Source organism: Choloepus didactylus, chromosome 8 (genome assembly GCF_015220235.1).
Source record: "Choloepus didactylus isolate mChoDid1 chromosome 8, mChoDid1.pri, whole genome shotgun sequence".
NCBI lineage: Eukaryota > Metazoa > Chordata > Mammalia > Pilosa > Megalonychidae > Choloepus > Choloepus didactylus.
The window spans coordinates 111,483,880-111,511,582 of record NC_051314.1 but is presented as its reverse complement, the minus strand read 5'-3'; the positions used below and the strand labels follow the sequence as shown (position 1 = coordinate 111,511,582).

The 27,703-nt window shown below is 36.2% G+C and overlaps 1 protein-coding gene across 1 annotated transcript; it reads right to left on the bottom strand.

Annotated features, from left to right (window-relative positions):
* Positions 1–1,927: 1,927 nt before the first annotated feature.
* LDHB (lactate dehydrogenase B) lies at positions 1,928–22,381 on the bottom strand. The gene is made up of 8 exons (XM_037846600.1): positions 22,225–22,381; positions 19,293–19,427; positions 13,465–13,582; positions 11,326–11,499; positions 9,365–9,538; positions 5,280–5,397; positions 3,816–3,939; positions 1,928–2,297 (listed from the first exon to the last, which is right to left on the bottom strand). Exons 2-8 carry the CDS (start codon positions 19,419–19,421, stop codon positions 2,130–2,132), a joined length of 1,005 nt encoding a protein of 334 aa, XP_037702528.1. The 5' UTR covers positions 19,422–19,427; positions 22,225–22,381; the 3' UTR covers positions 1,928–2,129.
* Between the last annotated feature and the right edge of the window lie 5,322 nt (positions 22,382–27,703).

Genomic DNA, 27,703 nt, shown 5'->3' with positions numbered 1-27,703 from the left:
AAAAACTTTATAATCCTATTGTCCATTAATTAATTAATTAATTAGGCCCTGAATATAGTCTTATTTGATTTCAGTTCCACCTCTGGACTTTTCAGTTTAGGTACACCAGTAAGTTTCCATCTCTATTACCAAGCCCCCCACCACACCCCCACACCTTTTTTGCTGTTGTTTAAGCTAGTTTGAAAGAATACTAATTAACCAATACAGCCTCAAACTAGCTGGGCTACATTTAGGCAAATCAAATTAGTATTTTGGTCTCGGTTTCTTTTTTGTAAAATAGCTTGGGCAAAAGTCATTCCCAATTCTAAAATTATGGGATTAAATTACCTTATGGATAAACTCTCCATGTCAGTCCTAGTCTGTATTTTGGACATTGATTCATGCAGTAGCTGAGTCCATGTATTACGTTATATTGGGCTTCTACTCTATTCCTAGGCAATGTTAGCAGTTCCATTTTCCATGTTTTCCCAGAGAATAAATATAATAAAGTGCTCCAACTGAGTATGTGAAGACTTTTTTCCCTTGATTTTACAGCTCTTTGTTTTGCTGTATCATTCACATGCATCTCAATTAGATAAAAAAGTTGTTTAACAGTTATTTTTCCTTGTGATTTGTATTCCCAACATTCTTACAGAGTGTGTCAGATCTAAGTCTGACAGCTGTAGTCTTACAGAGTTAAGACAGATACCCAAAATAACAGTGATAGAAGTTCATTTCCTTCTAATGTAAAAACAATTTAGAAGCAGGCAGGCCATAGCTGGTATAGCAGCTCCATGAAAACCAAGGACTCAGGCCTCTTCCAGCTCTCAGCTCTGCCCATCCCAAGGGTTTTGCCTTTGTGTTCATGGTCCTGGACAGCTGCCAAGTTTCCAGCAATCACATCTTAGTTCCAGGCAGCTGGATAAAGAGAAAGGGCTGACCCTCACTTTTGGGGACTGCCTGACGTACCAAACAAAACATCTACTTAAATCTCATTGGCTAGAACTTAGTCACTTGGTCACACCTAGTCAGTCAATAGTCTGGGAAATGCAGTCTTAATTTTGAGTTGCCATGTGCTCAGACAAAAATCATGGATTCTTGGGTGGATGAACAGTTAGGCCAGGTAACCCACAGTTGCTGTCCCGCAACTAGGTGTAGAGGTGCTTAATAAGTATTTAAAAACAACAAACATTCATTAACAGCTATGCTAAGTACTGGAAATACAAAGAAGCAAAAGACAGTTGTATAAGCAGATAATTATTTTCATAAATGATTAAATCCCATGAGAAGGAATGTAAGGGCTAATATCGGAGTAGAGGAAAGTGGAGAGAATCTAGATCAGGTGACTTCTCAGCAGCAGTGGCACTTGAGCTTAGACTGGAAGAACTAGTGTTGCAGGTGGAGCATGAAGGGAAGGAAGATAAGGACAGAATTCTAGGCAAGTCCTCCTTTTACTCCCCCCATATTAGTCTGTCTCCTAGGATGCAGATAATTCAGCCCAAACTTTCCTTTTCCTTCACTATCAAATACAACCACTTCCAAGGAAGTTAATTCCAATTTTAGAAAGCTCTATTTTAGAGTTTTTCCATTAAGAGAATGAAAATGGACTTCATTATAACTGCCACCTGCTGGCCATAGTTCTTCAGTTGTAACCTCAAAATGGTAACCATATAAATCTGGGTGTATCTGGGTAGGATCTATTGGAATTCTCTGTATTGTTTTGGATTCTTCTTGCAGCTTGTTTGAAATTATTTCAAAATATAACATTAAAAAAATGGTAGCCATATTCCCAACAACAAAAATCATGCCACACGTCCTGAAAGAAAATGTTTGTGCTGTTCAGAAAGAGATATTGGAACGTAGGAAAATTTGTGGTGCATGGAAAGATTTATCTGAAAGCAAGACTGACTGAAAACTTCCAGAAATCATTAGTCATCTTAGAAACAGAAGCACACTACTATAGTTGATTTTATTTGTTCAAGGGTTCCTACTGCAAGCATTAAACCAAACATTTACTTTGATTCTGTGGGCCCAAACTCACATCTTTAGGAAGATAAAAGCAACTGTGATCCATGTACAGTGAGGATAACTAATGGCTCAAGGTTAATTACACTGTAGTTTTCAAATTTCTACAGCATAGAACTTAAACGTCACAGGTCTTTTAGGTCCTTCTGGATGTCCCAGAGGGTCTCTGCACTCTTCCTGAGTTGAGCAACTTCATCATCCTTCAGCTTCTGGTTGATAACGCTGGTCAATCCCCGAGCATTCAGGATACATGGAAGGCTCAAGAAGACTTCGTTCTCAATGCCATACATCCCCTGTCAGAAGCAAGAAAAGCATTTAGATTAAGAAATGAGACCACAGGGGGAACAGTCAGAGGTTCTATCTTTAAACAGAATTGTAGGAAATTTGGTAAATACAAACTCATTCTTTAACCTAATTTTCACCACTCTTAGCCCATATTTTCCCAATACTTATGTTTTGAATTAAATTTTATATATAAGTATGCCAATATACACTACAATAAAACTGGGTTATTTCAAAGAAAGTAATAAATACTAATATACTTATTGACATCTATTATACTTAGTCTGTAATGAAATTTGATATTATGTCTTCAAATGAAATTGAATTCAAATGCGGTTTGCAATAAACTATTTTTCATGAAGTGTTAGAGTTCTTTGTCAACATATCATTCATTACTCTCCATGTTTGTAAATTTCTTTAGTAATTACGGGAATCAAGGATGACAGACAACCTAAATGGTACTGAGAAGTAGTTGGAAGCCATTAAAAAAAAAAAAACTTGACACAACTCTCAAGAGTTGCGAAAAACTAGTACAATTTTCAAACCTTTTATCAGTTTTTATAAGTAATTTATTCATGGGTTCATTTAACTAAATAATTAGGGTCACTTGTTTGTATTAAACAAGAGGTACTTTACTGTAATCAAAAATTTGTTAAATATACACAAAGTAGAGAATAAAATATTCCTATATATGTATCCCAAAACATAGCAATTATCCAATTTTTGCCATACTTACCTTTTAAATTTTGCCATAGTATTTTAAATCTGACCCCTGACATCATGCCGTTTAACCTTCAAATACTTCCATATGCATCTCATTTGCATTTGTGTGTAATACTTCATATTCTTCAACTCTATTGCATTCCCCCATTTATCCCCGCCATAGAATAACAGAAAATGAGTTGGTTGTCTTAAATGATGTTTTACTATATTAAGCATTGAATTGAGATTTTCAAAATTAACAAAATTTTGTTTCAAAAATAATTAACTTCTATTAAACCATTTAGCTTTGGAATGAAACTAAATTTACTAAGTTATCACGTATAACATCAAAGGCAATCTAGTTTCATATACCAATTTGTAGTTAAACTCTATTAAACATTCAAATTGTTATTACTTTTAGCATGTGCTGAATAAAATTCAGAGATACCATCTAATTCACTACATGCAACAAGGGAGAACTATCAAAATGTATTAGATGTCTTAGCCTCTACAGGTTTTATACTGGCCTTTATAGGTTTTGTGCCCGTTAGCTAAGGAAAAGAGTTTATGTGAATCACTAAGATGCAGATTAGAAAAAACTGCATAATAGGACTTTATAAACTTTACTTATAAAAATGCCTCCTACTTTTTAGCCACAAAATAATGGAAAAATAAAGTTCTTAAACATAATAGTTATAGTTATTGTTTAGCTCACAAAAAATGTTTATTTCTAATGTGCCTTTCCTTCATCTTCCTATCATTCTGTTTAATCTATGTAAGAAACACAATGCTAGAAATCATACTGTATTTTAAACAATTAATCTTACCTTCACCATTGTTGACACTGGATGAATCCTGGATAGATTTTTGAACATAGATTCAATCAGATCAGCCACACTTAATCCAATAGCCCAGTTGGTATATCCTTTTAGCTTGATGACTTCATAGGCACTAAGGAAAGAAATTATAAAAGAGATCACTGAAGTCAGATTAAACAGCTAATGAAACCAGACTGCCATCAGGGAAATGCAAACCCAAACCACAGTGAGATACCACCACCACTTCACACCAACTAAAACGGCTCTTTTATATACACAAAACAATTGTTTAAACAATTAAAAGAGGGAATTCAAACAGATATTTGCACACCAATGTTCATAGCAACATTAATTAAAATACCCAAGAGGTGGAAAAACCCCAGTGTCCATCAATGAATAAGTGGATAAACAAACTGTGGCATATACATACAATGGATTATTAATCAGCTATAAAATGGAATGAAGTTCTGATACATGCGAGAGCATGGATGAACCTTAAAGACATTATAAGTAAGACACAAAGGGGTAAATATTGTATGATCTCACTGACATGAAATAGTTAGAATAAGCAAACTCATTGAGTCAGAAACCAGAGTTCAGATTACTGGGGACTGGGATGGGATGGAGAATGGGGAGTTAATGCTTACTTGGTGCAGAATTTTTTTGGGGTGATGGAAGCGTTCTGGTAATGGATAGTGGTGATAGTAGCACAATATCGTGAATGTAATGAACACCACTGTTGTATTTTTGAATGTGTATGATGGGACATTTTAGATTGTATATATGTTATTAGAATAAAAAATTTTTAAAAAACCATAGGACTGTACAACACAGAGAACCCTAATGTAATCCGTGGACTATATAGTTAATAGTATAATCAGAATATTATTTCATTAATTGTGACAAAGCTACCTTGCTAATGCAAAGGGTTAATAATAGGGAAAACTGCATGTGCATGGAAGGAGTATATGGGAGCTGTGTATTTTCTACATGATTTTTCTGTTAACCTACAGCTTCTCCAATAAAAATTAGTTTTTAAAAAAGCAACATCTTTAGTTGACTGTGGAAAGATAAACACAGCACAGCTTAGGCGCTTTCAGCGATCAGTCAGCAGATGTTTATTGTAGGCAATTATGAGAAAAATAGTGTCTATATGTACATTTCTCATTAATTCAACCTTATTTATTGATATGAGCAATCTGAAGGTCCTTCTCACTTACTGATTCCATGTTTTATTACTGTTACCTCTATAACAGAATTTCTCCAGAAAGAAAACATTTGATTTCCCTAAGCAAACTATTACAGCAACTTTGACCAGTCACTGTAAGTTAGTTTTGTCTGTATCAAAAGATAGTGGCTACCACACTTACTATATAAAGAGTTTATCTGAGGTGGTGGATATGGCAATTGTTTATACTTTTATCTATGTAAAGATGAAATTAATTGCCTTTAATCAATCCCCCTTCTACTGACCTTTCAACAACCATCTTATGCACTTCCTTCCAATTTTCACTGTCATTATCTGTTCCCATTTCTGGATTCAGTTCCTGGAGAGAAACTCCTGCCACATTCACTCCACTCCACACAGCCACTGCAAAAACCAACAAACATTTTAGATATTTCTGATACCACATTTTTAAAATCTTTTCTTCTGTAATTCATCTTTGATACAAACTACTGAATACCCAGTGGAACTGCTCCAATGAGTACTGGCTCCAATACAACTCTCTCCAAGGTTGATACTTGCCTTGAAAGAACCACACATCTGACCTTTCAACTTTCAATAATTTCACTGCAAAGCAGAATTGTTGTGTCATACTTACAGGGAATATGAAATTTTTTGCCTCTCTCTTAGTTTGTGAAACTCACAAGGGACTCAGGGACTCTAGTTTGGGTACGATCCTAAACTTCTGGTTCCAGGAAAATGTAACTTTCCCTCTGCTTATTTTTCTGGATCTAAGCACTTTTCTACTAGAATGAATAAAACAAATCCTAGGATAAGGTCCAAATATAGTCTAACTATCACTAGGTCCTCTAGTGTCCCATGTTTAGGCTCTCTCTCTGAAGATACCCTCTTGGTACACAGTCAATTTTTCTGGTCTTAACTAGATGCAATGTTTCCTTCCAAGACTGCCTGCAGAGGCAAAACAGCCCAACAGTGTGGTGTGTAACTGACTGTATCTCTTGGAGGCTTTCCTGAACCCAAACCACCCTCTTACCTCCCCTTAGCAGCTCCCCAACTCAGTCAAACATTTATTTTGAAGATCCAGGAATACAAAGACAAATAAAGACATTCTTTGTGCCATGGACAAGTTCAGAGTCTACTGGGAGAAACAGACAAGTAAAGAAATCTAAAAGCAAGGGAATATATATGTGCTATCACAGAGGGATGAAGAAAGTATAATAAAACATAAATAAGGCTCTACTTAATTTAGGGGAGAGGACTGGTAGAAAGGCTACCAAAACAGGCATTTGAACTAGACCTTAAAAAATAAGAGTGTTCCTTATGGACTTTTGGAGAACATTCTAGACTCAGGAAATGTGAATAAAGGCATGGGGTAAAGTCTAGAATCAGCTATGAAGGGCAAAGCTGTTCATGGCAAATAAGACCCCATTTAGTCTACAATTTCTGCCAATTCAGGCTAATTGTTGGGAAAATTAGGGCATTTTCATGTTTTTTGATGAAAACCATGAAATCTACACTATCATGTCTATGTGACTATGGTTTAATTCTTGTTCATTTCATGTTGACAATATAGATCAATATGTAAACAGAAAAAGAAAGATGTCCTGAAAAAAGTGAATAGAACACTGACAGGAGTCAGAAGGCATGATTCTAGTTGTTATTACGCTGCTAACTAGCTGAGTATCTTCAACAGGTCACTTCACCTGCTTTGGCCTCAAATTTCTTCATTAAATACAAATCTTCAATTAAAGAATATGTATTATCACTTCCACATCTATGGTATTAATAGCAGCTAATAATAATAATTGTAATAGCTAACATTTATTTGAACTTCTTCCATACACTAGGCATCGTACTAAATATTTTTCACAGAAGATATAGGTAGTATAATTATTGTCATTTTATAGATGAGGAAACTGTGGCTCAGAGATGTTAAGAGTTTGTCAAAATAACACATCCTAAGATGGTAGAACTGGGCTTAAAATCATGGGCTGCCTGACTATAAATTCTGACAAGGCATTGGATGTGAAAAACTCTTGGATGAAATGATTCAATGTTTAGGAAAAAATCAGCATTACATAGAAAATCACAAATAAATTATGCAATAATCATAATGGCAAAGTTTTATAACACTAAGTGACACACTACAAAAATCCATTACAAACTGCTATTGAATTCGAAGAAAAATTTATGCTTTAACCATTTAGGGAGAAAATAGCCTCCCAAGCATACTTCAGGGCAAAAATTTATTTAGTAAACTAAGTATTATTATTAATAATAATATTAAAATGTTGTGGATTGTTACAGTTATATACCATGAACCCATTCAATATATTTTGGTTCGATAAATAGGTTTAGAGTTATTGAATGGAATTAGAATTGTTCATAAATGTTTATACATGAAATTGTTTAGAACAGAAATATTAACTTAAATGAAAAGAGACATTAATTTAAAAGAAAACATTTAGAAGAAACTTTGTTTCAAAACAAAGTATTACAAAATGAAATGGAAATGCAATATAATTTTAATTTTATGACTAATTTATATCCAACTAATCCTTACTTCCCTTTAAATTCCTAAAGAAAATATCTGAGAGATTTACAATATGGTTTCTTACTACTTAAGTGATTCTGAAACTTATGATCAATAATTTATTAAAAATCAGATTCTGTTTGAGGTCAGATTTACTTTACATTACAGTAGTGGAAACAAGTTGTTTAAAAGCTTTTGTTACCCAATTCCTTCCTCTTTGAATAAACACCATGGATATAATAGTTTTATCCAATGAAAGGGCCTAAAAGCAAAGACACACCAATTGCAGTGAGCACAACTATCTTGGTTTCCAAATACCATTTGCCCATTGACAGGAAACAGCACTCATTGGAGAAACAGATGATTCTAAGTTGGGGGAAGGGAAAGTACAAGATGAGTCTGGAGCATCTTATTGTGCCAAAAAACAAGGAGGTACTCAAAAAATGTGGCAACATTACGGCAGTAACTGATTCAACAAAGAATCATCAATGGATACTAAACAGGCAAAAGTGTGATAAGGAAAAAGGTATTTACCTAATCTCAAAGTATCTACTCACATATTACTTATGATTAATTACAAAGGAAAAAGTCACTTCACATTATGAACCTAACAAACACAACCTCACACCAGTACTCACAGTTAACACTGCCAGTAAGGAGACTCACTGACATTGTGTAACTTTTGATAGGATGCCCTGGAAAAGCCATAGCATCCCTTCTATGGTGTTTGTGTCAAAAAGTACGTAACTCCCCCTACGTGGGACATGACCCCCAGGGGTGGAAATCTCTCTGGCAAGATTATTATTTTTTTTTTTTGGTGTAATGAAAATGTTCAAAAATTAATTGTGGTTATTTTTGTGTGTGTGTGGTACTAAAAATGTTCAAAAATTAATTTTGGTGATGAATGTATAACTATATAATGGTACTGTGAACAACTGAATGTACGCTTTGTATGACTGCATGGTATGTGAATATATCTCAATAAAAATGAATTAAAAAAATTGATTGTGATGATGAAGCACAACTATACAATGATAATGTGAACAACTGACTGTACACTGTGGATGACTGTATGGTATATGAATATATCTCAGTAAAACTGAATTCAAAGAGGAAGGAGTACATGGGTTTTTTGTTTTGTTTTCTTTGGACTCTGAGGGACTCCCAGAGCTTTATATAATTTTATCAGCATTAAGGAAACCATATATTACATAAATAAAATAAATGTAAATTTTTATCTTGAAAAAAAAAAGTACATAACTCAACCTAACCACGAGGAAGCAATCAGACAAACCTAAATTGATGAGTATTCTACAACATAACTCACCTAACTCTTCAAAAATGACAAGATCCTGAAAGACAAAGACAAACCATTCCAGATTAAAGGAGACTAAGGAGACATGACAACCAGATGTAATGTGTGATCCTGGAATGGATACCAACTGGAAAAAAAAACTCCAGAGTACATTATGGATTAGATAATATTGTATGAATGTTATATTTCCTGATTTTGATAATCATATTGTATTTTTGGAAATATACATTAATGTGTTTATGGAGAAGAGGGCAGGATGACTGCAATTTACACTGAAATGGGTTCAGGGTAAAAATATAGATTGATCCATAGATCAACTGTCCAATAGATATGACAGAGAAAACAAGTGTAAATGATAAAGCAAATGGGAAGAGAGCATGCAAATTAACTGTGCTATTCCTGCAACTTTTCTGAAGTATGTGAAAGTATATAAAAATAAAATTTAAAAATAAAAAATTCAGAATGGCAAGAACAATACCCATAAGTACACAGTAAATTGTTTCTTTCTTTTTTTTTTTTTTTACCGCTTGAGTCGCCATGTTCTCCCAAAATCCATCCATGGCAGCTGCTGGGATGAATGCCAAGTTTTTCAGCCATGAGATAACGAAATCTAGCAGAATCCAGATTGCATCCACTTCCAATTACACGGTGTTTGGGTAAGCCACTTAGTTTCCAGGTAACATATGTGAGAATATCCACTAAAATTTTTAAAAATAATATAAACAAATTAAAACTGACTCTAACTGATTTGTCAATTAGTCACTGCCCTAGCTTCTCCCTACCCCCCACCACTTCCCAAATGAGATATGGCCAAAAAGATGTACTTCAACCTTTCCCAGTTTGAGATGCTAGGAGTGAGACAGAAAAGACGACATTTTTAAGCCTTATATAAAAGGAAATTGCAAAATATGTAAAGTAAAATATTGTGTTTTTATATTTATATTATTTCTTATATCATGAAGGATGTTGCAGATTAATTTACTTGTTTTAAAATGGAAGAATGGGAAGAAGGGTTAAATCATATCATCACTTAAGTTTCTTCCAATTCTAATATTCCATGATTGTAAAGACTGCCATCATAAACCAAATTTGGTTACCAAATTATCAAAGGAAGCTACTTTTTAATTGCCTGAGCATGCAAAACTGTTCAGTGAATTGTTACAATTATAAGATATTAAAATTCTCTACAATTTAATGAAAAGACCTCTATGACAGAACCTTTGTTGTAATGTGGCACATCTCCAAGTCTGCACAGAGTTCTTTTGCTGGTCTAGACAGAATCATAGCACTTAAAAGCTAAGCTATAAAAAGTAGAAACATGTTCACACAAGGAAGGCAAAAAGAGTTGGAAATCAATCTTGCACGCTCCACCTCCACACTCATATATAGACACTGCCCAAGGTATTTGAAAGACTTTTTGGACTGGATATTATAAACTCTTCCTTGCCAACTTTGATATAATAGGTGTGACTCACTGCAGCAAAAGGCTTTGAAGCTATACCTGGAAAGCTGTATGACCAGTTAGGGATATTTGCCTTAGGCACAGAATGGAATAACTAAATATATGCCAGCCATTTGTTATTCTTGAGCTATCCCCATCTGCCACATCTATTTTTAGGAATTCTATATATAATATTTAGCTATTTAGTAAGCCTCAATCCAGGTTTGGGGAGAATAAGAATAATACTGAAATAATTTCTGTCCTAGTGGCTCCTAACTCTCCCATATTCAATAAACTCACAAGGATTCCCCTGAATCTTGTTCACAATCTTCACTCTGTGAAGTATCAGAGACCAGCAGTTTTACCAATGTAATTATTATGCTCACCAATAAGCAATAAGTTTGGTGGCATATTATAAACAAAGGAAATGTGAAATAGTGAATTTAAACTATTTAGGTTAAAAAGCAGAATTCTTTTAGCCATGTTTTAGTGTTAATCTGCAAATGAAGACTTAGCAAGAAAAGTAGTTAAGTCACAATATTTGGCTTTAGCATGCATTTTGTCCATCAATACCATTTACTTCTTAGACTGGCTGAATGGCTTCTTAAACTCTGCTTTTCAAAATCAATCTGCTTTTCAAAATTCAATTATGAGATTCAGTTCTAGATATAAAGAAATAAGAATGCATCTTGTGGTCAAACCTGCTAAAATGTTTCTTATAAACTGAAGCTACATTCGAATGTTTCATCATGCTTTCCAGGATAATCTTTACATTACAATTTAAAAGCTGGGTTTAAAAACCCAGATGAAACAAACAGATGAAATTGCTTTACCTAAAACTTTTCTCACGTTTTTGAATGCTTGGCCTTGGACAATGCCATTTGTTTTCCAAACACTACTCTTTTGTGGCTCATCATAGAAGACCCATGAATTGCTTCTGTTAGTAAATAATAGAACCGAATTTTTTAAAGCCCCCAAACAAACAAAAACCACCCCAAAACGTTGTACTTAAAAGAACTGTGCTGTAAGGTATTATAATAATACCTGGGTTGGAAACCACAATTATGATGCAGTCAGGACTGTACTTGACGATCTGAGGAATAATGAATTTGAAGACATTAACGTTCCTCTGAACCAGATTGAGGCGACTCTCGCCCTCTTGCTGACGGACTCCTGCAGTTACCACCACAATCTTAGAATTAGCAGTCACAGAGTAATCTTGGGAAACAAAGGGGAAAATGTGCTTTAAAATGCAAGCTTTCATGAGAACACATCATATATAAGCCTCTAGAATTTGTATGGAAATTAGGTTTCCTGTATTACAAGGTTTTGAAATTCAGAGCTCCCATGGCTTATTTTTCACTCCTCGAGCTACACAGAAACTATCCAACCACAAAATTGGCTGAGAAAAAGGATCAAAAAAATAAGTTATGTTTCTGGCTAGCAAATATGAAATGCTACTGACTTCAGAGAACAATAAATTGTTAGTATTAAAATGAAGAGTAAACAGGGAGTGAGCTCACAGTCCAACAGGCAGCCTTCCAACAAAGTGATTTTAAGTTGCTTTTAGGCATGAAATTTTAATTAAATCTCTAGAGGGGAAGGAAGGCACTAGAGACTTTTGTTCTTGGCTGGAAACTAAAACTTTAGATTTCTAATACTCAATATTCTCAGGAAGCTTATTCAGTTGAGCAGTATGAGTTTCTCCAGAGATTTTATTTTTTCCTCAAGGAAGCATGTCCTTTTTAAAATATACAGACATTACAATGAATAAATAGATATGATCCATTTGACTCAATAGCTATGCCTGATTCACATAATTAAAATGGTGTTGCTGTGACTCTTTAAAAAAATTAAAAATACTTTATTAGAAATTGCCATGACTTTTGACAGGTTACTAATACTCTGTCAGGGTTCCCTCCCTTAAATGAAGGTTAATAATAGTGACTACACCATCTAGGGTTGTAAAGACGAGATAAAATGAAAAAAACGCATGCAAAATGCTTTACCTAGTACCTGCAATGTTGATAATTCAATAAATAACAGCTACTTTTAGTAGTAGTATTGTTAAGAGACAATTTATTCTGGGGGCCCACATTTCTATACCTTTAGGCACGGCCACACTGGGGTGGCGGTATCACTGCATAAATGTGCTCATCCATATCAGAGGCAATTAGAACACGAATTTATTTAGGTTCTTCACAGCACTCAAATTACTTTGTATAAATCTTTTGGGGGTCTGAAATATTCCTGTTCTCAGAAACACATAAACTAGTAATTATGACACAATATGTTAAAATGTTATGTAATAAATTTTGTGGATGGTTTATGGGTGAGGGGGTTATGGATGTGACATCTGAATTTGTCCTTGAGGATGAACTGGACCTGGAAGAAAAGAAGAACCTGCCAGTGCTAGATTCATCAGGTCGAGAACACTAATTTCATATCAGGGAGTGAGACAGGAGAGGAGGTTGTTGAGACATGTGGAAAATGTCCAAATTGTGAAGATCTGTGCAGGCCCTGGTAGGCTCAGTAGAACAGATAAAGGTACATGAAAAGGCAAAAAATCTTATAAAGAAAGACAAACATATAAACTTTCATTTTAAAAAAAAACGTGTTTTAGAAATAAAGATAACTGGTATGGAACATGACATACAAGATCATTTCCTACATATACTTCTACTCTGAAAATGCTAATTTACTACCTGCACATTTTCAGCAGAATGGGAAGAAAGCAGGTCTCTAGAAATTGATGAAAGAAAAATTGGCCAAAAAAATGATGTAAATCACAATTTGCTTTTGTCTTTTATTGACATATATCAATGATCATTTATGGCTAACAAACCAATTTTTAATAGTTGTCCCTTAACAAGGAAATGTAAAAGTAATATATTAGAAACCAAAAAATATTATAGATAAATAATATCTCTTTATAAAATGAGAAAAAGGGAAAATTATTTTAAAACTAGATGCAAACTTTGCACTCTTTCAGGAAATTACAAAGCCAGATCATGAACATTTTATGGTTAACAGTTACTGAAATAACTACCAAATTTCGACTTTTCCCAATTAAAAAATAAGTTTGTTGTAATTTAAGATGTATTCCAAATAAGTTTTTTGTTCTGGAAAAAAAAAACTGATTTAATATTAAATCTCTTTGGACATGAAATGAAACTACTGTACCTTTATCTGCCACAATTTTAGGTGTCTGAAGAAATAAGCTTCCATGCTGCAGATCCATCATTTCTCCTTTGAGTTTATCTTCCAAAACATCCACAAGGGCAAGTTCGTCAGTTAGAGACTATATAAACACAAAAGACAGGTGTGAGAATCCTAAACCACTTAAGGATGCCTCAGCTCTCAGTCCATCCCAGACACCTTTTTAATGTGTTAAGCATCAAATGTATAAAAACCTAAGGAGTCATGGGTGCTCTTTTAACAATTTCATGATATAAAGTTTTGAATCATGAGCTATTAATAATAATATTTAAGACACTGCTGTTTCAGAATTTCAGTTTTGAATACTCAACTAGGATTCAATTAGGCTGTGAGTTCTTTATGAAGTCTACTTGGTTTCACATAGCCATGGTTCACTGAAGGATGGGGGTTATGGGGGGCGGAGGAGACTCACTGAGACCCAGAAACAACCTTGGGAAGTGTGTGCCTCTTGAAGTCAGTTACTGTATGGAAGCTCCTGTCTTCCCAGCCCTTTATAGGTTATCTCTCCCAATGAAACATCACTAGAGCCCTTGCCTTTACTGTTTGGGGGCGGGGGGGGGGGGGGAGCTGTTGGCAAAATAAACATCCTACTGTGATTTCTCAATGCTAGAGCACCCTTGAAAATGTAAATACTTCTTCCAAGCACAAAGGACAGTACTATCAGCTACACAGGGGCAGGGGAAGAAAGGCAGGTAATGGGGATCACTTTGAAGGACAAGGTGGAATAGCCTAGTGTGGGACTAGGGGCAACAGGAAGGCAATGGCCAGCAAAGGGGAACAAAGCAGAAAGGGAGGTGAGACAGCCGATGGGAAAACCTGAGTTATTTTAACATGCCAAGGCAGGTCCTGCTCCCTGTAGGCTACTGAATGAGCACAGTTCCGACTCCAGAAGCCCAGGGGCTGACAACCCTCAAGAAGTGAGCTGTAAGAGGCTTGCCTGCCAGGGTTTCTGAGACTGAAGCTACTCTGTGACCGAATGTGTTCTTGGTTCTAAGCAACTGACTTACAAGCAAACTTTCGAAATCTATAGTTTGTGAGTTAGGGATTCTTTAGCAAAAATTTTCTCATTTCCTTTAAATCAAATACTGGCATTGGTTTTGCATGTTGGACACCTTTATAACTATTCTATTCCTTTGTAGCCTCTGACAAAACCATACAAAAACCTCATTTGTGTTTTTTAAGTGCTAAATTAAAACCATATAACTTAGTAGTAGCCACAATGTTGTGCCAAGGTACTGAGCACTAGGAATGAGCATTCTTTTTTTTTTAGTAACATCACATGTGTGATGCTGAAGTTAACAAAGCAAAACAATTTAGGGCTTAAGTAGAAAAGGATGTGGCAGGGTCACAGATCCTGTCTTTTTATGTCAGTGGGTTTAGAGAACTGGCTGAGAAATGCATACTCAGCTGGCAAGGAAAGAAGGGATCCAGCACTTAAAAAAATAATTGTAGCACCGAATTTAGCTGCCTCTGCCCTGTTGAAGAGTCTCTATTGTGGGGTGTGGCTAAGTACTGATTCTGTTGTTCAGTTTAAATAAATCTCTGTATATATTCACATATTTTAAAGCCTATGAATTTGCTACATGCATTATTTCACTTAAGCTGTAAATATATTTAAAATTGTTTGAAAGAGCAAGGCTTAGATTAATCACAAAGGAAGAAATCTTATTAAGGAGTAAGGTCAGTTAGAAGCCAAGAATATCACTGCTGAAACCTTGTTTTAACATATTACAAAAATGGCTTTTCATACAAAGTCCTGTGTGGATAACACACAGCCATATACTCTGCCTCTCATTCCCCTTAACTAATAAATTACTGCCACCTATGCCTTAATATTTTTGATGGTTGCATTTTTATATTCAACTGTTTAGTCTGCATGGGATTTTACAGGAGAAAAAGTATAACTTTTTCCAAATAATCAACTAAATAGCCAAGCATTAATTATTCAGTAATATGTTTTTCTTCCCCTCTGAAAAGCCACATTATTAAATACTACTTGGGCCTATTTCTAGGATTTTAGTATGTTCCATTATCTGTCTATTCTTGTACAAATACCAAATTCTTAAGTATGCCCTACTTTCAAGCCAAGTCGTGCACTGCAAAAACTACTTTGCAACATGTCTGTAATTATACTACTCCTTTTAAGAGACTTCTTTTGTGATATTTGTATCACAAGAACATGGCTATAGTTGACCAAGAATAGACATTCAACACCTCAAAAAGCTGGACACTGACACTAAGGCTTTACGATAACTTTGCATGGAAGTCATGCACAACCCCAACAAGAATGATGGAGTCAACGCTCAGATCTTCCACTTGGTGGTTAAAACGCACAGCCCGTGATTGGCAGTGGGCAGGAGTCCCATTTGATAGCAGAAGCCACGAAAAAGCAAAAGTTATGATCAAAACCCCATGAAATATAAGCAGCATAGTTTATCGGTAGTCCCAGAAGTATTTATTTATTTAATACATATTTATTATTATATGTGCTTTATTCTCCTTGTCAGGAGTACAATAATGAACAAATTTAGGCAAGCCCCTGCTCTCATGGAATGCATTGGGAAGGGAAAAGGAATTAAACAGACAAAGATTTTAGATGGTGGAAGCACTATAAAGAGTATGAAAAGAGTGATGTGTAAGTTTTGGGGAAGGAAGTTTACTTTACATTGGACAGTCAGGGAAGGCTGGCCTGAGAAGGTGTGACATTTGCAGTGAGACCTGAATGATAGGAAGGAGTCAACCTATGACAGTCTGAAGCAAAACAGTCTAGGAGAAGGGAAAAGCAAGTAAAAGGCTTTAAGGAGAAATAAGCTTAGTGTTTTTGAGAAATAGGGCAGAAGGTAAGAGGTGAAGTCAGAGCTGGCACCTCACACTGCACTGGCAGGTGCTCCTGACATGGTGTTCTGTGTGAATGGTGATGCCTGGAGTTGTGCACTCCATGGTCCTGGTCTGAGAGCCAAGCAGCATGAAGTCTGTGAGGTCTCAGAGCACTTCCTGTATGTGTGTAGTATATGTGCACTGGGGAACCACTGGAGAGTTTTAAATAGGGGAGCTGTTACTTTATCAGAGCTCACCATGGTTACTGTTAGGCAATGGTGCGGATGCAAGAGTTGACACAGACAGGAAATAATGGTAGGACTTTGTAACGGTGGGATGTTGCAGAAGGGAGCCTAGGACGCCTGTTAAGAGCCCAGCTAAGGCATGTGCCTCATCAGCACCTACCTTCCTACCTACCTACCTACCTTATCTATCTATCTATCTATCTACCTATCTATCTCTATCTCTCTCTCTCTGTCTCTCTCTCTAGTGTCCTAGCCTCGCTCACCTTCTGGGGGCAAAGCAACATGTGCCCTCTGTAAAGCACACCAGCTAGAAACTTGAAAAGGCCAGATCTGGCAGTTAGTATTGGTGTGATCTTAAACAAGTAACTTAATGCTTCTGAGTTAGTTTTTTTTTTTTTTTCAACAATAATATATAAATATACCACCTTAGAGCTTTCGGGGAGAAATACATGATATAACACATAGATACCTGACAGAGAGCAGGTTCTTTTATTTTCTCTTCTCTCATAAACTATTGTGGTTTCCAATTCTTACCAAAAATTAAAACATTTCTGAAGTTGTTAATCTTTACCCATTAAAATAATATTTAGATGCTTTTAGTTAGTAAAATGGCTTTCAACAAAGCAGTCATTCTTTCATGTATTCTATTCATGCTTTCAAAAGTACATTTCATTAGACAGTCTCCACATTCTTTCTAAAGTGTTGTACTCTCATTTTGTAAAAGATAAAGAGAAGGGAAAGTTCAATTGAAAAAAACAGAACCTCACAGCATCTAAATCTGAAGATTCCTTCTGTGTAGCAGCAGGTTCCGTTCCCTCTAGAATGAGCTGGGTCAAAGTATTATATAACTTTAGACACAGTCTCAATTAAATTATTTACTTCAGAGAACTTTAAACTTATGACTAAAAGGACCACAGAGGAATCCCTTCTAGATTCATGATAGCACAGATATAATTTCCTTAAAAGTCAAATTTTGAGATTAGCAGGAGGGAAGATAAATCATCATCTAGTGTTTCATTAATACATTCATACTTTTAATTGCCCAAATCCTAGGATAGAATAGAAAAAAAAAAAAAAAAGTCACTATGGTTAAGAGCTCAGAGTCCTTGAGTTCAAAATACGGCTCTACCACTACCAGCCAAGTGACTGTAGCCAAGCTATTTAATCTCTTTAAGCCTCAGTTACCTCCTCTGAAAACAAGGAGATGAACAGTTCCTATCTCTTGAGGCTACTGTATAAAATAAAGCATTTTCTTTAAAACACTTTGAATGTGGTAAGCTTCAATTTCTGAAGAGATGTGTGAGCAGAAATACTTTTCTTTTCTATTGACATGAACAGTGAGCACTAAATTCTGATGATTTAAATTCCCTGAAATTTGGGAAGCAGCCATCCTAAATCATAGATAGCTAGTCAATTAAAACTAGCAAAAATGCAAAAGAATAAAACTTATTGGTATGCTACATATTTTAGTTGATTTCTTTAATAATTGCTTCTCAGTAAAGATTCAGAATTTGTTCCTTTAGAATTTAAACTACAAAGAGAAATATGCTTTGCTACGGGTTTTTCAGGCAACCCGCACAAAGATACAATGGGACAGTGTGCTCTGCTGATGGCAAGGCAGCACTTTTTTTTCCTTTCTCTCTCTCTCTCTCTCTCTTTTTTTTCCTTTTTTTGGTTCTTACATTTAAGGCAGCCATCAGAAAGAACAAGGAATCAATTCAGAAAAGTAAATAACAAAAGGGCTTCTTTCCTCAAAGGTCCTTGGAGATTATGGTTTGAACTACAAGATGTTATAAATGAGGCAAGCCAACAGTCCATAGAGAAAATATTGTTTTGAGAAGTAAAAGACGAGTTGTAGGTGATAACAGTATGTATCCATCAGTGTTAAGTTTCCTGATGTTGATGACTGTATGTGATTATGTAAGCGCATGTCCTATTCTTTGGAAATGCATTTTGAAGGACATGGAATAAAGTTTATGCCGCCTGTATCTTACTCTCAAAGGGTTCAGAAAATATATGCATATGTATAGAGAAAGACAGATGACAAAGAGAATATGACAAAGCATTAAGAATTGGCAAATCTGGGTGAAGGGTATATGAAAGTTCTAAATCTTGGAGTCACCACTTTAATTAGGAGATTAGATTCAGCACCATCAATAACAGGAAAAGTAGAGCATCACGTGCCTACTGATGTGATGCTTTGAGAAGAACATGACATCACCTAGTCATAATTCCATCCCCCAAATTTAACCTGAACCTAATTATGAGAAAACATCAGAAAAACTATACTGGAGACATTTTACAAAACTGACTGGGACTCTTCAAAAATGTCAGTGACATGAGAGACCAAGAAAGGGTGAGTAACATTTCCAGATTGAAGAAGACTAAAGAGACATGGCAAAAATATAAAATATATGTGAAAACAGTTACAAAGGACATTAGTGGGACAAATGAAAAATTTTTAATATGGATACTGTATATTAGAGAATAATTTTATGTCAATACTAAGTTCTTTGGGTATAGTCACTCTTATTGTGGGAGAATTCCATTCCCTTAGGAGATACACGTTGAAGTACTTAAACGTGTAGTGTCACAATGGCTGCAACTTACTTCAAATTGTAGGAAAAAAAAAAATCATCTTTTACAGGTCTAATAAAACCCTGAAGTGCCTGAAGAGACTGTCTAGACATGCTGGAATTGTCTATCATGTATGGTGTTCTTGAGATATACCTTTCCGAGAATGCTGATGGCACATGCCATACCAACTTGTCCGACACCCACTACAGTGATCTTATTGTTTGGGACTGTTGCCTCCTCTTCTCCAACTGGTGCAATCAGTTTTTCCTTAAGAGTGGCCATTGTGCACTGCAAGAAAAGAATCAAAACATTATACATCTATCCACACATGAAACCTCAGTGAGAATGATCCTTAAAATGTTACTGTTGCAATGTGTGAACTAAAGTAGTTTACAATGTGCCTAAGGATATCCTGAAACACAAAATATTTTTTAAAGACTGAGGTCATCCATTTAATGGAGGTCTTAAGAAGAAAACATTGGTGAAGCCCATAGGAATTTGCTTTTTTTTTCCCCAAAACTTCAACCTACAAATACAAAGTTAGTATTTAACAAGTTTTCACAATTTTGTCTTGGGGGTGTTCATTTACTGGCTAAAAAACATGGATATTTATATTTGAATTAGCTGTTTTCTGCTCCCCTTACAGTGAATTTACAGGTAGCTATATAAACTAAGTTGGCACCCAACATTAATCTGTATTTAAGCTGGTTTAAAATAACTGTGGTGAGCAGTTGTGAATATAATTTCCTTGAATACTGACACTTGAAAAATAGGGACTGGTTCTGCTACTTTGTCTCACTTAAAATATGTCACAGTGCACTGGATATACAATCTGATTATTAAGTACTTTGTGACAATATCATGGTGATGAATAATGTGTATGTAAAATCTGCAAAAATAGTACTCTGAATTCCTTAAAGTGCACCTTAGAAGCTTGTTGGATGGTGGGCAGATACTTAATACTTAACACTTTCCTTTGATGGGGTTATATGAGGAGAATGCACCTCCTGACTCAGTTTCATTCCAACCATCAACATTAAAGCCAAAAAATAAATAAAAGAAAGTTAAATTTAAAAAGAGGAAACCTGTTGGAAAATATTATATACAGTACAACCAATTTATCTGTGACATCATAATCAGGTGAGTTTCCTGGATAACTAAAATAAATGGCAAATCTTACTGAAATAAAGAGTAATTCTATGTCATCTAATATACAAAATACACTGCTCTGCCTTCTTAAACAACAATGGTACAAATCTCAACTAAGTCTTTTGTCTATATTTTCTAACCATTTATAATTATAATCCATGGGATTGTCAGTCTGCGATCACAGTACCTGTTTCAAACAGTGCCCAGCTACCCAGTCTTGTTTTGTTGCTTCTAATCTGCAACGTACTAAGTAATAAAACTAACTTCAGTAACTGGATTTGTGAAATAAGAGCTAGTAAAGTTCCAAGTTGGAATAAAGTTCTCAATTTTGATACAACTATATAACAACTAATTTGTTCAATTGCTATTTTTTTTGAAAAAATTTTTTTCCTCCCACTCTACAGAGACACATTGAGAGCAGTGCTTTAATTTTTGCCTTTACAGAGCATATTTACATATTGTAAATGCTACACAGAAAATACGTAATATTGTGCAATTGTCCACAAACAGATAACTTTACAATGTAGGAAATTCATATGTCCTACATTTTGAGCAGAATCTCTGCTTGCTGAGAAGAGATACAAATGCAGTTTCTTTCCACTTCTGTTTATTTTTGTTGGTTGGTTTAAGATACTCTAGGTACAAGGGGACCCAGTAAGCAGCAGAAAACAAAAATCCAGGAATAGCTGCTATACAAATACGGATTAGATGTTCAGGCAGGCTTTTCAAATTAATTTTCGGTAATTTCAGAAACTATATTTGTAGTGGCTCTCTCCAGTACCAATTTTTTTTCCAGATATTTCTGAAAAAAGGTGTTTTTCTTTAATTTTTCCTTAAAAAGAAATAAAGAATTTAGAAGCTATATCTAGGCCTGTGTTGTAAGGTAAAAGAATAGCAAGCAAGCCGCATAAAAACACCTCCGGCTGTTGGGTCTTTTAATTCCCCCCACCCGCTCACCTCTGTGGCTACAAACGATTAGAAATTAGCCAGGGACTTAAGCTCAAGAACCAAAGATCCCCGTTGCCAAATATCTCTCAGGTCTAACCTTTTAAGAATCCGTGTTCTACTGTTAATTTCCTCTACTAAGCAGTGCCAGCTCCCCCACCCCCCACCACTTTCCGGTCCCTAATTGCAGCTTGCAGAGCTCGCCACCCACACACAACCTCTGTCTCCCCGCGCAGGCAGGTCACGAGGGAGGCAGCAACTACAGCTCTCCCCGAGAAGGTCTCCAAGGGAAAGTCTAGGCCTGCCTTACCCCGAGCACGCAAAGATGGCAAAGTAAACAAAGCACCCGAAGCATCAAGAAAAGAAGCCGAAAAAGAACTGATAGAGCTCCGGGAAGGGCTGCGTCTACCGCTGCGTCAAGACTGGAGAGTCGGGACAAACCTGCAGATCATCGGATGCCTTTACCTTCATCCCAAACAACACGAGGACATTTCTCCATTACCGTAGTAGGAGTTTCCAATCCCCAGGTTCAAGACCCGCCAGCCTTCCCGTGCCGCCGCATTTCTTCTCCCTCCCCTAGCTCCTCTGGCACGTGTCCCGGTTCCCGCCAGCAGGCACTGGGGGTGAAGGTGGCAGCCGGGTACCGATCAAGGACACGTAGGGCCGTACTTAGCTGCAAATTCAACAAGCCCTCCTCCTCTCACCAGCGCCCGGACAGAGCCCGGGCCCCACGCAAGCCCTGCTGTGCAGCGGCAGAGACGGGCTCACCCGCAGTCCCCCCTGCTCCACCTTCTGCTCCCCTGCCCAGGGCATGTGCTCGCCGCCCCAGATGGAGGACCTGAGTCCAGGCCCAAGTCTGGATGCTCAGGGCAGAAGCGGAGGACAGATGTCCTTCTTGGTCCTTCTCCCTGTCCTGCCACGCAGTTAGTCCTCTGCGAGTCCCACCCTGTTCATCGGTGAGCCAGGACTCAAGCCTCGATGTGAAACCTACCGGGAGGAGAGGGCTCTCAGGACCGCTGGACAAGCAGGGCGGCGAAGACAATGTCAGCGGCCCGCGTCTCCTCCGACGCAGGATCTGCAAGGAGGAAGGAGGAGGCGGGGCCCCGCAACCTCCGTAGCCTCTTAGGTTTCTCTATCGTGATTGGAAACCCGAGCGCCGCCTACCCCTCCCCTCGGCTCGTTCAATCCCCTTCAAGGACGGGGACTTGGGTGTGCGGCGCCCTCCCCCTCCCCAATCGAGGAAGTCACCTTCTGGCGGCCTTGGCCCACCGCTGCTTTTGCAGCTTACAGGCTCCTCAACACAGAGGCCGCGTTGTTTCTAAAACTACCCACCCCCTACTTTTTGACTCTGTTCGGATAGATTTAGTCCAAATAGAAATAAATTTTTATTTTGCTCTCCAATTCAACTTTAGAAGACCACTCTTCTTAACTAATATGTTGTTGATGCGTTTCCCCAGGAATAGTATGTTTTTAAAAATACAACTGAGTTCTGATCATCTCCGTTATGAACTTCATTTTGATGAAATAACAATGATTGTTAGTTTTTCACTTTAATTCAACAAACATACTTTGACTGTCTAATACTTGACTGAAAAGAACGGAGAGCTCTAATCTCTGCCTTCTGTGTTCCTTTATACATCTCCATAGTCTCAAGGGCAGGCTTTGCCCTTAAGGGGAGATTATGGGGCTACTTGGATACATTTTATCTGTTAGTCTTTGTGCAACTGTAAAGCTGGTGTATTGTTATTCATCTCTGTATCTTCAACACCCAACACAATGCCTGTCACCTCGGTAAAACATTGAAGGGTGAATGAATGAATGAACGAGTGAATGATTAAGCAATTGAAGGTATTCTGAGGATTTAGCTTTTTCCTAAAATTAAAACCCTTTTAAGCACAGCAACTCAAAAACTCCGTGTATATGAGAGGTGCTTTGTTTTTGGTAAATGGCCATTAATTCTATAACTGCTGCTTTAGTTTCATCTCAGTGTCAAGCTTTTAAGATACAAAGATGAAGATAACACTCTCTAGGCTTCATGAAATACCCACAGTCCAATGGAGACAGGCAAGTAGGCAAACAATTACAATTAAATACAATGTTATGAGGTAATAGAGATTTGGTTAAAGAACAATAAACATTCAAAGGAAGGAGCCACTAAGAAAGGTGTGTGTGACAAGGAATTGATAAGCCTCAAACTCTCCCAGTCTTCAAAGTCACAGCATCCAGTGAATTGAGGATTTTGAAGAACACTGAAGATACAGTTTGGTTGCAAACTGAAAGGTGATGGTAGCACAACACTGTGAACGTAATTAACAGCACTGAGTTATATATTTGAATGTGGTTAAAAGGGGAAATGTTAGGTTGTAGAATAAATTAAAAAAAAAAATCCATGGACCTGCACAACACACTGATCCCTATGCATTTTCATATACTTATATGCAAAAAATACAGGATTCCCATATACCATTCTGTTATTAACACCTTGCATTGATGTAGCACATTTGTTACAATTGATGAAAGCACATTTTTATAAGTGTACTATTAACCTTAGTCCATTGTTTAGCTTATTGTTCACTGCTCAAACTGTTTTTCTGATCTCTTGTTCCTTTTAAAAAAATTACCTCCTCATGTCAGGTGGTCAACTATTTTAAAACCATATCTCTAGAGTTTTAGAATTAAATAGGAGCTTTGGGATAATAGAATCCAAAGGAATACTCAGAGTTCAGTGACTGGCCTCAAGTTACACAATGAATTAAGAATAGAACCCAAAATAGCTTTGATCTTGCCTCTACCTGTGTGCCTACCCATGGGAATTCTAATTCCATTTTGCTGTTTTTATTCTTTTTTGTCACTAAAAGAGATCAGCTATCTCATTAGAACTGTAAATTCCTTGAGGGTATTTTATGCATCTTTATTTGTCCAAGAAACAGTATCTATGACAAGATACTTGTTTGCCTCCCAGCAGATACGTATAAAAACTTGGGGCATAATAGGAACGAATAATCATAGTTAGGATTTGAGAGGCATCCCTCGGTCAAAACTATCTTAGACCTTTTTTGGCCACTTTTCTTTATTTCTCAGTTTTCACATATATTTTTGATGGCTGAAGTTCCCTGAAGCTGAATTTTAGGTAGTTCAGATGTTAGTCAAGTTTAAGCCAAAATAGCAATTTTTGCTTATAAATGGAGAGTAACTGGACTTAGTGAAGGTTTCTGTCTACAAGAAGAAAAAGGGCCCAGGATAGAAAACTGTGTAAGTGGTAAAAAAGAGAACTGAGAGTTTAGTGTCTCAGCAAGATAATTAGATTTTAATTGTCTATGTCTTCATTAGATAGTTGTAACATGAATATCCTTTTCTGCGTATACACTAGCGGTTCTTTTTAGAAAGGAGATAGTGGTACCCAAAGTTGGATTGACCCATGATGCAGTCTAGTTGGATATGGACTAGTTTATGCTAAGCAGTGCTGGGCCTCTACTGTGCCTGCATGACAAGTGTTTAAAAGTAGCCTGGTTGGTAATAAATTCCTGGGTTCAAACCAACTGCTGTGCATGGAATTTTATTTCTCTTGTTCTTGGAGGCTGTTTTCTCTGAGTGTATGAAAAACATCAAGAGATACTCTTTGACTATGCACAACCCAATCATGGACCTTCTTGCTCTTCCACTGGGGGAGATGATGTGTCTTTGAAATACACCTCAGGTGAGGCTTGGCTTGGTAAGAGTTCAGTCCTCTTAGGGTGATACAGAAAATATACACACCAGTTTAGACTGCACAGTTTTTGCCTGAAAATGAAATTTCAGTCAGGTCAGCTCCATTAGAGCAAATCAGAAAGCAGAAGTTCACAGCTTTCAGCATGAGCTGGTGAGGTTGCCTGTACACCACTTCTGACGTCCTCTGAGACCATCTATATTTACCATTCTTTAAACCCTGACCCCTTATTCTTTCTAGTGCCAAGGGTTTCCTTCCATAGTTTCAAATACTGCTTTTCTCATTGTAGAGAATCTGAAGAATACAAGTAGCTTTTCTGTGTTGTGGCCTCACCATTTAAAATAATTAATTTTTAATATTTAGCAAATAAAAGTTAAAGAATCAATTGGAATGGAAATGCTTACACTAAAATAAACAGTCTCCTTCTCCTTCCCTCTTCCCACAGCTACTTATTCTTTCTGAATTCTTGAATTGTAGTTTTGAGGCCCAATTGTGCTTGCCCTTCTTTCCTCATACTCAGTTAAAATATGGGTGTGTAGTTCTTTTTGTGAGGTGAAAAGTATTATCACCAAGCATTTTTTTTTTTTAAATCACTGAGCATTTTAATCAGAAAACCCTGGAGCCCAACTGCCTAAAGATTTCTTAGAGTTCTATAAAGCAATACACATTGAGGGGTTTGTTTTATATAATAATAATTTTTAAGACTTTCATTGATTGAAAACAGTGCTATGTGCCAAGCATGTAATAAATGTATTAACTCCATAACACTCATTTCAATCCAATAAGGTAAGCACTCTTAGTAACCTCATTTTACAGATGAGGAAACTGTGGCGTATCGGGCTAATAACCTTCCCAAGATTATTGGGAAATTATGTGTCTATATGTATACGTATATATATTTTAAAATTTAGAGATCATTCTTAATATACAGATTTATTTCCTTTTAAAAATGTTTACTACATGTTTAATCATTCAGAAAAAAACATGATTTAATAATTTCCATATTTTGAGACGTTATAATTTTTACCATGATAAATAATATTGTATGAATATCCTTATGCATAGTTGTCATTTATATTTTTTGATTCTTTCTTAGGATTCCTAGAAGTGAAATAACTTGGTCAAAGAATATGAACAAATTGTTTTCCAAAAGGGTTCTACCTTTTTATGCTCTCCCAGCCATGTCTATCTCACTACATGCTCATTTTATTGAATATTATTAATGTTTTATTTTTGCCAGTTTGTCAGATGAGATATATATATATATATATATATATATATATATATATATATATCTTTTCTATTATTAGAAACTTTTTTTTTTAACTTTTCATTGTCTGCTCATCTACTACAGCAGACTTTGCTTTTTGTGTTTTTGTTTGTTTGTTTTTACCTTGCAACTATTCTGTAAACAGCCATCGGAGCTTTCTCTGTTCTCTCCCCCTCTCCCTCCATCAAACTGGAGCTTCTAGAGGGGAGAACCTGTCTGAAACTGGAGCCAATCTAGAGAAACACAAACTGAGACAGCAAGTGAGAAACCAGGTCCCACTGGTGGCATTTGAGCCCCTGCTGCAGGACCAGCCTGGGGCAACCCCATCCCTGGGCTTTTTTAGAAAAGCAAGTCACTGACCACAGAGTTGTTCCTCGCTGATTCATTTCCTTTGTCCATTTTTCAATCACAGTCTCATTATTGTGTTAATACCCGAGTATTAAAAGTATGAGTGATTTTTAAAAACTTTTCATTTTGAAATAATTTTAGACTAACAAGAAGATGCAAAAATTGTATAGAGGGTTGCTGTGTACCCTTCATCCATCTTCATCCAATAATAACCCATTACCTAACCATTGTGTATTATCAAAACCAGGGAACTGACACTGTACAATACTATAAACTAAACTATGGACCTTATACAGATTTTACCAATTTTTATATGCATGTGAGTGTTTTTAGAATATATGCATTTCTTTAAATTTAATGATTTGTATAATGTGCACAGATTTTTTTTAAATTAGAAAATAAACAAATATTTAAAAATATATCAAGCAATACCTAGGTTTTTAATTAGAGCCAGAGAACATAAGGAATTGCTTTCACTATTAGAGTAGAATATGTTGCAGAGAAAATATGCCATGGGCATTTTGGCAATGGATTTTATATTTAAGTTAATTATTATGTCTTGACCATTATTTAAGGCAGGTTAAAATGCAACTTCATGCAATGTTCTTGTGCACCACAAAGGAATTTGTTTCTATCAGTCATCCAACCCTAGTGGCTGAAATCAGTCAGCTTACTGGGTTTCTGAAAGCTGTTTTTCTGCAGCTGTGTTTACCCTTCATTTCAAACTCTCATTGGTACTTCCTAAGCAAAAATATGATAAGGAATACTTTTCTCATTTGCATTTCAGTATAATGAAAAGTCTTGTTTAATGTGTCCTTTTGTTTTCTCTGATCTTAGCATATAGGCAAAAGAAAGAAAACACCCATTTGCACACACAACAAACAGAACGAAAGTAAAAAAATAAACTACTAGGAAAACAGGTGAACCAAAAGCAGCCCCTAAAATACAGAATCCTGATGTTCATTAAATGAAAAATGGATACTATTGGGAAAGGAGACATAAGAGAAATAATATTTATTGAAGCATACTATGTGCTGGATGTCATACTGGCTGCTTTGAATGGCTCAGTATAATCTTGGCAGAATAGTCAATAGTGTACTTCATGCTGTTGACCTTGAGACAATTGGCTGATAGTATTTAATGAAT

Coding starts and splice junctions, on each gene's coding strand:
- LDHB (XM_037846600.1), bottom strand. CDS start 19,421: ATGGCCACTCTTAAGGAAAAACTGATTGCACCAGTTGGAGAAGAGGAG. Junction 11,500..13,464: donor TAAAATTGTGGCAGATAAAG/GTACAGTAGTTT, acceptor TTGTTTCCCAAG/ATTACTCTGTGACTGCTAAT. Junction 5,398..9,364: donor AGAACATGGCGACTCAAGCG/GTAAAAAAAAAA, acceptor TGGTTTTTGCAG/TGGCTGTGTGGAGTGGAGTG.